Source organism: Giraffa tippelskirchi, chromosome 5 (assembly GCF_054371585.1).
Source record: "Giraffa tippelskirchi isolate mGirTip1 chromosome 5, T2T-mGirTip1v1.2.pri, whole genome shotgun sequence".
In the NCBI taxonomy this organism is placed as follows: Eukaryota; Metazoa; Chordata; class Mammalia; order Artiodactyla; family Giraffidae; genus Giraffa; species Giraffa tippelskirchi.
In genome coordinates this window covers 171032848-171049223 of record NC_137279.1, presented here as the reverse complement: position 1 = coordinate 171049223, position 16376 = coordinate 171032848, and the positions used below count along the sequence as shown (strand labels likewise).

Sequence of the window (16376 nt, the reverse complement as noted above, 5' to 3'; positions counted from 1 at the left end):
TTCCTAAAACCATTTATTGAAGAAACTGTCTTTGCCCCATTGTATATTCCTGCCTCCCTTGTCAAAAATAAGGTACCCATAGGTACACGGGTTTATTTCTGGACTTTCTATCTTGTTCCATTGGTCTATATTTCTATTTTTGTGCCAGTACCATACTGTCTTGATGACTGTAGCTTTGTAGTATAATCCAGTGTTAGGAAGGTTGCTTCCTCCAGCTCCAGTCTTCTTTCTCAGGACTGCTTTGGCTATTTGGGGTCTTTTCTGTTCCCATATGAATTGTGAAATTTTTGTTCTTGTTCTGTGAAAAATGTCACTGGTAATTTGATAGGGATCGCACTGAATCTGTAGATTGCATTTGGTAGTATAGTCATTTTCACAATATTGATTCTTCCTACTCAGGAACATGGAATATCTCTCCATCCGTTTATGTCATCTTTGATTTCCTTCATTAGTGTCTTATAGTTTTCTGTGCACAGTTCTTTTCTCTCCTTAGGTAAGTTTATTCCTAGATATTTAATTCTTTTTGTTGCAATGGTGAATGGGATTGATTCCTTAATTTCTCTTTCTGATTTTTCATTGTTAGTATACAGAAATGAAAGTGACTTCTGTGTATTAATTTGTATCCTGCAACGTTGCTAAATTCACTGATTAGCTCTAGTAATTTTCTGATGCTATCTTTAGGGTTTTCTATGTATAGGATCATGGCATTTGTGAGCAATGAGAGCTTTACTTCTTCTTTTCCAATCTGGATTCCTTTTATTTCTTTTTCTTCTCTGATTGTTATAGCTAGGACTTCCAGAACTGTATTGAATAATAGTGGGGAAAGTAAACACCCTTCTCTTGTTCCTGATCTTAGCAGAAATGCTATCAGTTTTTCACCATTGAGAATAATGTTTGTTGTAGGGTTAACATATAGGGCCTTTACTATGTGGAGGGAATTTTCTTCTATGCTCATTTTTTGAAGAGTTTTAATCATAAATGGGTGGCTGAGCTTTGTCAAAGGCTTCTTCTTCATCTATTGAGATGATCATATGGTTTTTATCTTTCAATCATTTAATATGGTGTACCACTTCGATTGATTTGCATATATTGAAGAATCCTTGCATTCCTGGAGTAAACCCAATTGTATCTTGGTGTATGATCTTTTTGATGTGTTGCTGAATTCTGCTTTCTAAAATTTCACTGAGGATATTTGCATCCATGTTCATCAGTGAGATTGGCCTGTAGTTTTCTTTTTGTGTGTTGTCTTTGTCTGGTTTTGGTGGCCTCGTAGAATGAATTTGGAAGGGTTCCTTCCTCTGCAATATTTTGAAAGAGTTTTAAAAGCTTATGCATTAGCTCTTCTCTAAATGTTTGATAGAATTCTCCTGTGAAGTCATCTGGTCCTGGGCGTTTCTTTTTTTGGGAGATTTTTGATCACAGCTTCAATTTCAGTGCTTGTAATTGGGTTGTTCATAATTTCTATTTCTTCCTAATTCAGTCTTGGAAGACTGAACTTTTCTTAAGAACCTGTTGATTTCTTCCAGGTTATCCATTTATTGCCATATAGTTGTTCATAATAGTCTCTTTTAATCCTTTGTATTTCTGCATTGTCTGTTGTAACCTCTCGTTTTTCATTTCTAATTTTGTTGATTTGATTCTTCTCTCTTTTTTCCTTGATGAATCTGGCTAAAGGATTGTCAATTTTGTTTATCTTCTCAAAGAGCCAGCTTTTAATTTTATTAATCTTTACTATCATTTCTTTCATTTCTTTTTCATTTATTTCTGCTTGGGTCTTTATGATTTCTTTCCTTCTACTAATTTTGGGTTTTGTTGTTGTTGTTGTTCTTTTTCCAGTTGTTTTAGGTGTAAAGTTATGTTGTCTATTCGAAGTTCTTCTTGTTTCTTGAGGTAGGATTGTATTGTTATAAACTTCCCTCTTAGAACTGCTTTTGCTGCATCCCATAGGTTTTGAGTTGTCATGTTTTCATTGTCATTTGTTTCTAGAAATTTTTTAATTTCCCTTTTGATTTCTTCAGTAACCTGTTTGTTATTTAGAAACATGTTGTTTAATCTCCACGTGTTTGTTTCTCACAGTTTTTTTCTTATAATTGATATCTAGTCTCATATCATTGTGGTTGGAGTAGATCAAGATACAATTTCAATTTTCTTATATTTACTGAGGTTTGATTTGTGACCCAATTGTGGTCTACCCTAGAGAATGTTCCATGTGCACTTGAGAAGAAGGTGTATTCTTCTGCATTTGGAAGGAATGTCCTGAAGATATCAATGAGATCCATCTCATTTAATGTATCATTTAAGACTTGTGTTTCCTTATTAATTTTCTGTTTTGATGATCTGTCCATTGGAGTGAGTGGGGTGGTGAAGTCTCCTACTATTATTGTGTTACTGTCAGTTTCTCCTTTTATGTCAGGCACTTTTTATGTTCAGGCACTTAGAGGGAGGGCTCCCTTGCCTGGGGTGCTTCTCTGTTGTTTGGCGCATCAGGCACAGAGAGGGGCCCCCTGGCTGGGGTCCTACTCTGTAATTCCGCACATCAGTCACTTAAAGGAGCACTCTGGGTGAGGTCCTGCTCTGTAGTTCAGTGTGTCAGGCGTTTGATGGGCCAGCCTCTCTATTGTTCATAGGGTAGTGCTGGTGTGTGGGGAGAGAGGCTATGGTGATGGCTCCACCCCCTATGCATGACTCAGCAGTAACTCCTTGCTTCCAAGGCTGCCCCACTTTCCTCCACAGGCATTTCCTATCACAATCTGTTTCCTCACCTCCCCTCCATTCATCTCTCTGCAGTCAACAGCAGCCCTGACCCTGAGATCGCTTTCCGCTCCCCAAACTCCCAGCTGCTGTGCCTTTCAGGGGACCCTTGTCCCTGTCCGGGGTATGTACGGCTGTGGCAAGGACTGTCTGATTCTCAGTCTATTTAGGCTGCCACAGTCAGCTGTTTCACTCTCAGCCTTCAGTGTTTCTCCTCTGACTCAGACAATTGCCCTGATGTGGGGATCAGACCTCTGCTTCTGTTTCTCCACCCACTCAGGGCAGGTCCAGTCCTACTAACACTCCTGTTTTTCTCTCTAATTCCTTCATCCTATCAAGTTTTGCGTGGTTCTATATGTTCTTTTCCTCTGGTCAGGTACTCCTGTATGCTCTCAGCTGGTATTCTGCATGCACTTCTGTGTCTGAAGGTGTGTTCTTGGTGTAACCATGAAGAGAGATGTACTCCACATCCACCTACTCCTCCGCCATCTTGTTCTCCCCAATTTGTGGTATTTTGTTATAGCAACCCAAGCTGACTAAAAGATCCCCATACTTTTTCTGTTATAGCACTTGACGTAAGGTACATAATTACCTATTTATGTTTTTATAAGCATCATTAGACTGTAAGAACCATGAGGGTAATGATCCAGTATATCTTGGTTATACTTGCACTTCCATAGTGCAAATATGTTTTTTTAACTGATTAATAAATCAGTTAAACAATCACTATTTAACTGATTAATAAAATAATAAAATAAGAATAATAAGTATAGTTAACAATAATGTATTATACACTTAAAAGTTCTTAAGAGAGTAGCTCTTAAAAGCTCTCACCACAACATTAAATAATAATTATGTGACATTATGGAAGTTTTAGCTAACATTATGCTGGTTATCATTTTGCAACATACAAATGTAGTGAATAAACACAGGTGTACACATTAAACTTACACAATGTTATATTTCAATTATATCTAATAAAGCTTGAAAAAATAATGGATTTGTTCTGTTGTGACATGATTTATTACTGCAAACTTTCATGTGCCTATAATAATGGTCATTTTTTAAAAGTTCTTCAAAACAAATAAACCTAATATCTCTATAAATAAACTAAAACAAATAAAATAAACCTAAATACCTATATCTACACACACACACACACACACACACACACACACACACACACACACATATATACATGAATGTGAAAGTCACTTGGTCGTGTCCAACTCTTTGTGACCCCATGGACTATACAGTCCATGCAATTCTCCAGGCCAGAATACTGGAGTGGGGAGCCTTTTCTTTCTCCAGGGGATCTTCCCAACCCAGGGATCAAACCCAGGTCTCCCACACTGCAGGTGGATTCTTTACCAGCTGAGCCATGAGGGAAGCCCAAGAATACTGGACTGGGCAGCCTATCCCTTCTCCAGTGTCTCTTCCTGATGGAGGAATCAAACTGGGGTCTAGTGCATTGCAGGCAGATTCTTTAACAACTGAGCTACCAGGGAAGACCATATACATACATACAATATAGTGCAACTATATAACATGTCAATTCTGAGGGCATTTGGGAATGATATTAATAATTTAAAAGTTAGTGGACTTTGAAGTAAGCAGTTTTCCCTCCATAATGTGGGTAGGCCTCATCTGATCTGTTAAAGGCCTAAATAGAACAAAAAGACCAGCTTTCCAACCAAGAGAAAATTCTCCAGAACAGACTTCATCTATTCCATCAGCTTTCCTGGGTCTCTAGCCAATAGGCCTTCATACTGAATTGCACCATCAGCTCTCCTAGGTGTCCAGCTTGTCAGCCCACACTGCAAATTTTGGACTTGCCAGTCTCCATAATTGTGTGAGCCAATTCTTTATAACAAATCACTTTCTATATATTTATACATATATTGATTCAATTTCTCTGGAGAACACTGACTAATACACGTATACATATTCCTATCTGTTAAGAAGCAGACCATTACTTCTTAGATGATAAATCTCCAAAGTTAAGTAGATTTCCCTCACAGAGGGAAAAGATGAGGTTGACTATTTATATCTTTTTTCAAAAAGCTGCATTCTTTAATAAAACAAGAAAGGATGACAACTTTGAAAAAAACTATACGGATGCCCAAATAGCTTTGGTCATGGTGTGAATTCAGCTCCAAGCACGTTGCTGCCTGGAAAGTGAAAAGTAATTTATGAGACCCATCTGGAAGAGCAGTTTGATAGTCAAATGGAACACATCAAATGAAAATATCCAAATCATGTGTGTCCATGATAACTCAGATCATTATTTAAACATGATCAAACCACAGTTACAAAGAGCCAGGCCTATACTATGAAATTATCCCAGCCTTCATTTGTCTCATTGTGCCTTTAGGTTATAGATGTTCATAGATCTGGGGTCACATTTCCAGCTCAGATACCCTGTTTAAATACTGCTTATTTTTGACTCATTATTCTCTGGCTCTCTAGTCTATACTCTAAATTTGGTGGTTCTGTTCCTTCCCCTGATTTCAGGGTTAGGGCATGATCAATTAAGAGATAGCTTCCTCCATCTCCTGCCCTAGACCTCAGTGAATGCAGAATTCTCAGTAATATAGAACTTATTTATTTTAAACAAGTAAAGAAGATTTTTGGACCATGGAGTAACAAATTTATGGTCCAAAATATTGAGAAAATGTAATAAAGAGGGGGGAAAAAAGCATGTGAAAACAGTTATCTCTAAACACTAAATAAGAGTTTTTAATAAATATCTGTAATTGTAAAGCATTTTACAATCTGTAAAATACTTTACATCTCTGTTATCTTTGATTTCACTCTAATGTTGTGAGTAAGAGAAGATTGAGAGGAGTCTCTTTGAAACCAGAAGAGGAAACTAAGGCTCACAGAAGTTAAATGCATTCCTAGTCCCAGGCACAGTTACATAGCTCAGTTCAGTCGCTCAGTCATGTCCAACTCGTTGCAACCCCATGGACTGCAGCACGCAAGGCTTCCCTGTCCATCACCAACTTCCGGAGCCTACTCAAACTCATGTTCATCAAGTCGGTGATGCCATCCAACCATCTCATCCTCTATCATCCTATTCTCCTCCCACCTTCAATCCTTCCCAGCATCAGGGTCTTTTCCAATGAATCAGTTCTTCCCATCAGGTGGCCAAAGTATTGGAGTTTCAGCTACAACATCAGTCCTTCCAATGAACACTCAGGATTGATCTCCTTTAGGATGGACTGGTTGGATCTCCTTGCAGTCCAAGGGACTCTCAACAGTCTTCTCCAACACCACAGTTCAAAAGCATCAATTCTTTGGTGCTCAGCTTTCTTTATAGTCCAACTCTCTCACATCCATACATGACTACTGGGAAAACCATAGCTTTGACTAGATGGACCTTGTCAGCAAAGTAATGTCTATGCTTTTAAATATGCTGTCTAGGTTGGTCAAAGCTTTTCTTCCAAGGAGCAAGCATCTTTTAATTTCACAGCTGCAGTCACCATTTGCAGTGACTTTGCAACACCCAAAGAAACCAACCTGTCACTGTTTCCATTGTTTCTCCATCTAATTGTCATGAAATGATGGGACCAGATGCCATGCTCCTCATTTTTTGAATGTTGAGTTTTAAGCCAACTTTTTTACTCTCCTCTTTCACTTTCATCAAGAAGCTCTTTAGTTCTTCTTTGCTTTCTGCCATAGGGGTGGTGTCATCTGTATATGTGAGGTTATTGATCTTTCTCCCAGCAATCTTGATTCCAGCTTGTGCTTCATCCAACCCAGCATTTCACACAATGTACTCTGCATAGAAGTTAAATAAGCAGGCTGACAATACACAGCATTGACGTACTCCTTTCCCAATTTGGAGCCAGTTTGCTTTTCCATGTCCAGTTCTATCTGTTGCTTCTTGACCTGCATACAGATTTCTCAGGAGGCAGGTCAGGTAGTCTGGTATTTAAATCTCTTTAAGAATTTTCCAGTTTGTTGTGATCCACACAGTCAAAGCTTTTCATGTATTCAATAAAGCAAAAGTAGATTTTTTTTCCTGGAACTCTCTTTTTTGATGATCCAGTGGATGTTGGCAATTTGATCTCTGGTTCCTCTGCCTTTTCTAAATCCAGCTTGAACATTCTTGGTTCACGTACTATTAAAACTTGGCTTGAAGAATTTTGAGCATTAATTTGCTGGCATATGAGATGAGTGCAATTGTGCGTTAGTTTGAACGTTCTTTGGCACAGCCTTTCTTTGGGATTGGAATGAAACTGACCTTTCCAGTCCTGTGGCCACTGCTGAGATTTCCAAATTTGCTGGCACATTGAGTTCAGCACTTTCATAGCATCATCTTTTAGGATTTGAAATAGCTCAACTGGAATTCCATCACCTCCACTAGCTTTGTTTGTAGTGATCTTTCATAAGGCTCACCTGACTTCACATTACTGCATGTCTGGCTATAAGTGAATGATCACACCATTGTGGTTATCTGGTTCATGAAGATCTTTTTTGTGCAGACCTTCTGTGTTTTCTTGTCACCTCTTCTTAATATCTTCTGCTTCTGTTAGGTCTATAACATTTCTGTCCTTTATTGTGCCCATCTTTGCATGAAATGTTCCCTTGGTATCTCTAATTTTCTTAAAGAGGTCCCTAGTCTTTCCCATTCTATTGTTTTCCTCTATTTCTTTGCATTGATCACTGAGGAAGGCTTACATAGGCTAGAGGCCTAAACCAATCTTACTCTAAACTCAGTTCTTTCTTTCTCTCTCATTCCTCTCTCTTCTGCTTCTCTCTCTCTATTTCTCTCTTCTCCCTCCCCTTCTTTTTCTCTCCTTCTCTTTTTTCTCTTTCAATTACTCCTCCAAATTGTGAAAGTAATGAAATCAGCATTTTAACCTTTTTTGTTGCAGCTTACACATGTGACTTCTTAACACTGTCGTGTATCATAAAACAAAGAAATCTAGTGCCCAGTTTTAGAGAATTATGCAACTCACAACTAAAGAGGATTTGGGGAAGACGTTAATCAGAAAGTGATACTTTAACTAATCAGTGCTATTCATTCCAACTGAAAGCATAAGTCAAAGTAGAGAGATACCTTTGGGGAAGGGAAAGTAGAGAAAAAATGAGTAGAGGGGACTGGAAATATATACTTTGTACTTCCTTTATGAATTTGGTCACAAACAGAACCCAGAGACCTTGAAGAAAGCTCAGCTGAGAAGTGAAGCCGGGCAAAGCATCTACTTGGGGATTACATGGCAAAGCTCAAGTCAGATAGTCATACATTTAAAATCTTGCTCTGGGGCTCCCAACTTTGTTACCTTAGTTAAGTTACTATAATCACTGATTATTAATATCTCAGCTTTTTCATTTGTTAGAAGACATTAATATTTATTTCAGTGGGTTAATGAGAAGTAAAAGAGAAAGCAAGATAGAAAAATCAACAAATTCTACTTCACTGCCTCTTAATGAATTACAGTTCAACTTTTCTTTGATAGTTTCATCTCTGCCTCAAGGAAGGAGAGAAATATTCCAAAACTCCTCAACAGAAGATCATCCACTTTAATATATTCAAGCTCAAATGGGAAAGATCAGGTCTGAGAGATGAAAGTAGGGGGAGGAAGAAGATAGGCAGAACTGTAAGGACGCTTTCCTCCTAAACCTGTAAAATTTTCTACAGATAGTGGTTTGGATTCCTGAGTATTAAGATGAAGGAAACTGGTTCGAGGTACCTAGATTCCTCTGCAGACCTTTCTACAACTCTTTTTTTAATCCAAACCTGCCTGAATCTCTTATGAATGCAAAATATGGGCCACAGGCACAGACACACCTGTCTAACATGCAGGGAGGGCAAAGCTGGCAGAGGTCCAGGATAGGGCCATGTTATGCTCAGTCAGCTGCATTCCCAAGCATGACTAGAAACCCATATGCAGCAATCTATTTTGTGTTTCTGCTCATGCTGAAGACAATATGCTCTTAACTTTCTTCCTGTGATACCTCCCTCCTTCAAGTTTTTAAAACAAACCACTGTTTTGGCCTTCCCTTGTGGCTCAGTTGGTAAAGAATCTGCCTTCAATGCGGGAGACCTGGGTTCGATCCTTGGGTTGGGAAGATGCCCTGGAGAAGGGAAAGGCTACCCACGCCAGTATTCTGGCCTGGAGAATTCCATGGACTGTACAGTCCACGGGGTCGCAAAGAAGTTGGACACAACTGAGCGACTTTTACTTTCACTTTTCACTATTTTGGCCAACATAATTATAAGGTCCTAGAATCCCTCTAGTGTACATGTCCAAGGGGACACAGAGCAAATTTGAAGAGGGTAGTACTTTATTTGTGCCAAGGTTTTTGCTACATAGTATGTAATCATTGCCCATGTTGACAGCTACATGCTGCTGCTGCTGCTGCTAAGTCGCTTCAGTCGTGTCCGACTCTGTGCATCCCCATAGACGGCAGCCCACCAGGCTCCCCTGTCCCTGGGATTCTCCAGGCAAGAACAATGGAGTGGTTTGTGATTTCATTCTCTGGACAGCTACATGAGTTAAGCAATATTATCAAGTAAACAGAAGAGCCAAGAGTTGAGCCCAGCAAAGACTGACCACATCTTCCTTATATAAAAGTTGATTAATTGATCAGAAGGTAAAACGATTTCAAAATAATAACAGGACCATTTGGGTGATAGGCAAAGTCAGTTCAGCTATGTTTTAGCTCTCTTGTTTTCTTTTCTTTCTCACAAGCTGTATAAGGTTGAACAAACTTCTTCCTTTTTCTGGATCTATTTTAGAATATACAAAATATAAGTTGAACCAACTGTTTTGGAAAATCCCCAGTATCTCTGGCAGCTAGGATCCCATACGTCTGATGAGGATGATGACAATGACAACAAAGACAATGACAATGGCATTCACTGCATTTATTGAATGCTTACTGTATGCCATACACTGTACGAAATGGTTTACAATGAGTTAGAGGGAAAAGGAGGAAAGTTAAATGAAGTATTTTAGACAGACAACCATATGTATAAAGGGCTGGTATAAGAGAATAGCAAGGTCCTCTTAAGTAGCTGAAGTCCTAGAAAAAATATATAAAATAAAGATAATGAATCAAGGACAGTTAGTAGTCCAGCGTGACTAGAGGACATAATGGGATAGTTTCTGAATGTAAAACAAAGAGCTAGTTCTTTGTCTTATAGAAACATAGGTTAATTGAAGAGTTAGAGCGGGACACTGACACAAGTAAATTCACTTTTTAGAAAGATTATTTTGACTATTATATGACAGATTAGAGACGAGCAAAGAGCTTAAAATAGGGATGATAGAGGGCTGAATGAGTATAGTGGCAAAGAAGACATGGGAAAGTAAATATCAGATATGCCATATATTATCATTACTAGCTGCTGCAATAGTAAATTACATTTTCAAACTATGTAGTGGAGAGGATTTTTAGACCCATCAATTTCTCTATTTCATATATCCACTCATTTATATATTCAAAATTTTTGTTATGTGCCTACTTGATATTAGTTTTTTTCTTTTTTGCCAAAACAATCTATACTAGTAAGAGCAAATGAATGTCTAACTATTCATACTCACACCCAAACATGCTAGAAGCTTTGCCATTATTATACTGTTACTCCCACCACACCCTCTGAAAGAATGTCCATCCTGTCCTTTCCACTGGCCACTGTGAGTTTGTGTGAGTGTTGTGTGCTCAGTCGTGTCTAACTATTTGTGACCTTAGGGACTGGAGTCCACCAGACTTCCCAGTCTGTGGAATTTTCCAGGCAAGAATACTGGAGTGGGTTGCCATTTCCTACTCCAGGGGATCTTTCTGACCCAGGGATTGAACTCCTGCAATGGCAGGTGGATTCTCTACCACTGCCCCACCTGCGGCATTCCAAGTAGATGTTTGGAAATGTGAGCTTAAAACTCATAACAATATTTAGAATGAAATGATAGATTCAACAATTAAAGTTTGTAGATGGTACTTGAAGTAATAGGAACTGAAGAGTGTGAATGAGAAAAGCAGGGAGATTGTGTGAAGAGAGTAGGATGAGAACCTAGGGAATCCCAACCCATGGCAGTCCACAAAAGAAGGAAGTCTAAGAAACACATGGGAAATAGATGGAGATGTGAGAAGAAAACCAAGATAGAAAGTTGCTAGGAAATAAAAAATAGAAATGCAGGAGGAAGAGTGAGTCACCATGTCAAATTCTGAAGGTCATTTGAGATGAGGTTATAATAGATGTTTCAAAGCTTATCAAAGAAGCAATTTCAAATTGCTTGGTGGAGGCAGATACCAGAGTGAAGGATGAAGACTGAATGGAAACCAAGGAAGTAGAAGCAGTAAATATGTTCAGCTACCTCAAAAATTTTGACTATGAGGTCATAATATTGAGAGTGATTATGATTCAGTGAGGTTCAATAAGCAAAAAGTAAAAGTACCCAAAATAGAGACTAACGTTGAGTAGGTGCTTAATATTTAGTATTTGTATGCATTCAACATTTATTTAACAAGCATTTATTGGGTGTTTACCAAATTCCAGGTATTGTTCTTAGCCACAGGGATACAATAATGAATGAAAACTAATGTGACCTTGGCCTCAAAGCATTTATGATCTATAGTGTCTACGTAGCAGGGAAGACCTTAAACAAATAGTCATACAAAGTAAATAAAAAGCAGTTTGAATGAATTGTATATAAATATGAATGAGGGTCCCACGTGGCAAGGACAGATGAGACTATATCTAAACAGTCAACATGTTGTCCTAGACCTGAGAGTGAAGCCCAGCCAGAAAAGAATTATTTTAAAGAAAGAAAGAAAGAAAAAAGGGCTCACTGGGAACTCTCCATGGTCCTGACCTGGGCTTGTGTATGTCTTCTTGCCTGCAACGGAATCTGGCTCATCTTTCACAGGATCTTGCCAAATGCAGCAGTAACCCTACTGATCTTGTGGCCTGCCTGCAGCCAAAAGGCTTCTAGTTTGCCTGATCTATTCCAGACTTGAATAAAATCATGTGTGAAAAACACAGGGGCGGCACAATGGTAGAGTGAAAGGAATGCTAACTTTGGGATCAGAGAAACTTGATTTCAAGTCCTGGTTCTTCCTTTTTCTAGTTGTGTGGCTTGAAACAGGCCACTTTATTTCTTTGAAGCTCAAATTCTTCATCTGTAAATGAGGAGTATAATTATTGCCCATCCTAGTTCATTATTGAGGACTTGTGGCTCCCAAAATGAAAATAATATCACACAATCAAAATCTCTTTATTAGGAAGAATCATAAAGGCCTTATGATCCAACCACAATGTATATGAAAGCATCTTGGAAAGAATGATAAAAGGTAAATAAATTATCCCTAATTTTTTACTCATTCTCATTGAAAATCATAAGTTTAAATGGGAAACACATGAGAAAAATTTAAATTGTGCTATCATTTATTTTTAAGACATATTTGGTTATCTTGCTAATCATGCTTCTAAAACATTAGCAAATGGACCATAGTGTTGTTTGTAAAGTTCTTAAAAGTCATCAACAACATGCACATTGGCTTCTTAAATATTTTTTCATTTGGCTTATCTAGAATGAGAGATGATGAGCATTGATTCCAAGATAGAATCACTGAAGATGTGCTTATACTGTTTAAAACGTATAAGATCAAAGGAATATGATGAAGTGATTTATGACAAAGTTAATGTTCAAGTCTCCATGGAGCTGAAGTTTGAGCATAATTGCTTTATGAGCAAGAATCTTTAAGAAGCCACAGAAAACAGTGGTAAAAAGTATGAGTTCTGCAAACACAAAAGCCTAGGTCCAAATCACAAACCTATGACTTACTTAACCTCTCTCTACCTCAGCTTCTTAAATGGTATATTAAGAATGATAGTAATAACACCTACTTCACTGAGATATTGTAAATATTATGTGGCTATAAAGTATTTAAAACAGTGACTGGCTCATAGAAAGCACTTAATGAATGATAGTTGCTGCTTTTATTTTGGAGGTTATGTTAGCTGTAAGAAAGATGATAATATCAGAGTTCACTCGAGTCTTAAGCATCATTTAATGCTACTTCAAACCAATAATTTTTAAAATGTGGAATTTGAGTCCTAGAGAAGGGAAATTATTTTTGTCAGGTCATGTAGAAAGCTCATAGCAGAACTTTAAGTAGAATTCAGGCATCCTAACTCCCAATTCTGGGCTCCTTCCTACCTCTTCACTACCCAAATGACTCTGTTTCTATCACTCTCCTCTGATATCTGTTACATTATGTCAGAAGAGAGGGACAGACTCTGTCTTAATTAAAACCCATTTTGTTAGTCTTCATCTCTCCTACTACATTGTGAACTCCTTATCAGAAGGGACTGTATCTTATTTCTATCAGATTATGCAGCAACTGGCAGAATGGTATAAATATAAGTATTAACTGATTGTTTGTTATTATTATTCAATATAAGAAAAAATCAGATAGTAGGCATGCTTTGTAGTAAGTAAATGGAATCAGTTCAATAATAAGTTACCTCAAGAGGTTTGTTAGAGATTAGGTTTGTTAAATACAAAAAGTATTGAACTCAATGTTAGAGAATCTGGGTTTTAAGCTTCAGCCTGTTAATAACTGGATGTGCTCAGGCTGAGGTGCCATTCAGCACAGGGAGGATGAGGGAAATTCGAAAGGTGTAAAGCTAGAAAGACAGGTTATAAGAGCCTTGAGATTCAGGCTAAAGAATTTTAATTTTATCCTTAAAACAAGGAAAAGTGGGAGATGGATTTTAAGGAAGCCAGGGACATAATGTGGATAGTGTTTCAGAACTATCATTCTGACTACTATGTGAAGAGCAAATTAGAGGAAGAAAGCCTCATGGTCAGAAAAATTTCTTATTTTTAGGAGATTAAAATATTGATGCTTAGAGAAAAAAGTGAAGTAAAAGTAATTTGCTAAATATCAGAAGTAGAATCAAAATTCAAAATCAGGTCATGGTATGCCAACACCTGTATCTACCTACCATAGTCCCTCAATAGATCTCAGATAAAGGGCTTAGAGGACATGTGAAAATCAATGTCAAAGATATCAACTCTCCAATAAGGTGAAATCTGATTACATGGACCTAATAATTATTAAGGGTATAACAAATGACTTATTGATTTTTTTCAAAAGAATCACCAACTAACCAAATTAAAAGTTAAAAATTTTCCAGATAACTTATGTATATATTTGTTAATAAAAAAGATCCATATGTGTGAAGAAACACATACACACATTTGTATATATGTCTGAGCATACCTGTAAGTTAAATCAGATACTAATTTATTCTCAGATGCTTAAATTTTGAATACCAATGGTTTGGTGGAAAAATCTCTAAATTTAAAATCAGTAGCTTTGGCTCATATTCTGTTTCAACTTCTTACCAGCTATCTATCTGGTAACATGTTCTCCCTATCTTAGAGCCTGTATTTCTTCATCTGTAAAACAGGAATAATTATGGGGTTGTTGTGGAGATCATATGACATATGCAAACAAGCTTTGTAATGAGCCTTAGACAAATGTAACAATATAACAGTTAAGAGTCCAGGCTCTGGAGTAGGGCTTAGTCCTAATTTTGCTGGTTATTAACTATGACACTTTGGGCAAGTCATTTAGCCTCTCTTAGCTCCAAGTTCTTCATATGAAAAAAAAATGAAATTTTATGATAGCTTTACCTGATAAGATTACATACATGTATATATATATTATAGAGAGTTAATATCTACATATATTATATCTATCTATAAATGCATAGAGAGAGGAAGAGAGAAAGACACAGTACATATATTAGTCAATATAGATAAACACATGGCCTGGCATAGAATATGCACTCTGTATGTTAGTTATTATACTTTTTATCACATGGGCATGGAAGGCAGTTAATTCATACTTAGTTGCAAAAAAGGCGGAAAAAAAAAGGAAAAGAAAATGTGAACACATTAAAGAGAATGAATGTGATTTTTGCAATAATGAAACTGAAAAGACCAGAAGAATCAGAGAGATAAAGCTCACTGCTCCATGACCCAGTGACCTAAACTACTAATACTCTTGCCTACTGTGTTATGTGTTCTGGTCCATGAAACACACATGATGCAGGCATGTGGTACAATTGGCAATATCCCTTTAGGCCTAAGGAAAAACAAGTGATACATACTGTGACCAGAGAAAGCATCTGAGGGGACACTGTGAACTGAAGAATACCCCAGGAATTCTGTAGCAGAAAAAACAAAAACAAACTGGGTGAATTTTAACCCTAGAGTAACCAAATGGTTCATTAAACTAAAAAGACAGAGAAAAAGAGTGATCGGATGCAGGAAGGGAGATGTGGAAGAGTAGGAGGCTCAGTCAAAAACTAAAGCTTCCCTGCTGTGGAGTCTCTCTTTGCTATACCAGAAGGGTGTTCTGAATAAGAAAAACAAAACAAAAAACTCCATCTGATGGAGAAAGTATGTCCGTATAAGGGAGAAGGAGAAGTTGGGTCATCTGCAAAGTTGACTTCATCTGCAAAGACTGCAAGAAATTAGGGAGGATTTGGGAGAATGGTTAACTAGTCCAGTTTTAAGAGAGTAGAGAAATATAAAATGGCATAGAATAAAATATAACAGTGTAGGATATCTTCTAAGAATTTCTGATGGAAGGAAACAAGAAAACAAAAGTGGTCTTGAAAGCTTAAGCTGTGTTCAACTCTTCTCTTTGTAACTTTGTAATTCATTGGCATGATGTATCTTACGTTAATATTAATTGCTTTTTATGAGTCCTTACATAGCTGGGTTTTGGATTTGACATGAAAAGTGAAAGTAAAGTCACTCAGTCATGTCCGACTCTTTGCGACCCCGTGGACTGTAGCCTACCAGGTTCCTCCATCCATGGGATTTTCCAGGCAAGAATACTGGTGTGGGTTGCCATTTCCTTCTTTTCCTTTTTACATGAAATCAACTATAAAATCCATCTTCCCGGAGAAAGTAATTCATGTAGTCTTAGTTTAAACCAATGCAAAAGAGGAACTCTTATGGATGGTTTAGATTCTAAAGCTAGAATTATACATTTCACTTTAACTTCCTAAATGTATCCTCTGGATGACATGTTCCACAATAGAAATTAAATTTTTCTCCTCATTTATTCTGCTTAGATCCATGCATACATATTAAATACTGTGTATGCCTGCTTAGTCACTTCAGTCGTGTTTGACTCTTTGTGACCCTATGGACTGTAGCCCACCAGGCTCCTCTGTCCATGGGATTCTATAGGCAAGAATGCTGGTGTGGGTTGCCATGCCCTCCTCCAGGGTATCTTCCAGACCAAGGGATGAAACCCACATCTCCTGTGTCTTCTGCATTGCAGGCAGATTCTTTACCACTGAGCCACTGGGGAAGCCCCTTTAAATACAATACAATAAGGTTATTCCAAGACATCCTCTGGATTAGCTTCTTCCCTGTCTAGTCTAGCAAGATTCTAGCTTCATACCCTTTGTGTAGCTCCATTGTTTAATTTCTAAAATTTTGCCTTCTCTTTCCTCTTCCTTATCGAAGCCAAAGTCCTTCATACAAGGGACTGGGCTAACCCCAGCTGGTTGACAACTGAATTTGAAGCACAAAAAGGAAACCAACATATAATGATTACCTATTGTGTCTCCTCACTGC

General features: G+C 37.7%; 1 protein-coding gene across 10 annotated transcripts in view; it reads right to left on the bottom strand.

Annotated features, from left to right (window-relative positions):
• The window catches only part of LOC145504408 (BEN domain-containing protein 5), a 1377102-nt gene that overhangs the window by 937206 nt on the left and 423520 nt on the right, over window positions 1-16376 (bottom strand). For 4 of the 10 annotated variants that reach the window (XM_081485143.1, XM_081485148.1, XM_081485142.1 and 1 more), the window contains one exon: window positions 14891-14947. The exons of the other annotated variants lie outside the window; for them this stretch is intronic. In XM_081485143.1, the coding sequence (XP_081341269.1) occupies window positions 14891-14947 (57 nt within the window). The remainder of the gene's footprint in view (window positions 1-14890; window positions 14948-16376) is intronic. 10 annotated transcript variants of the gene reach the window in all.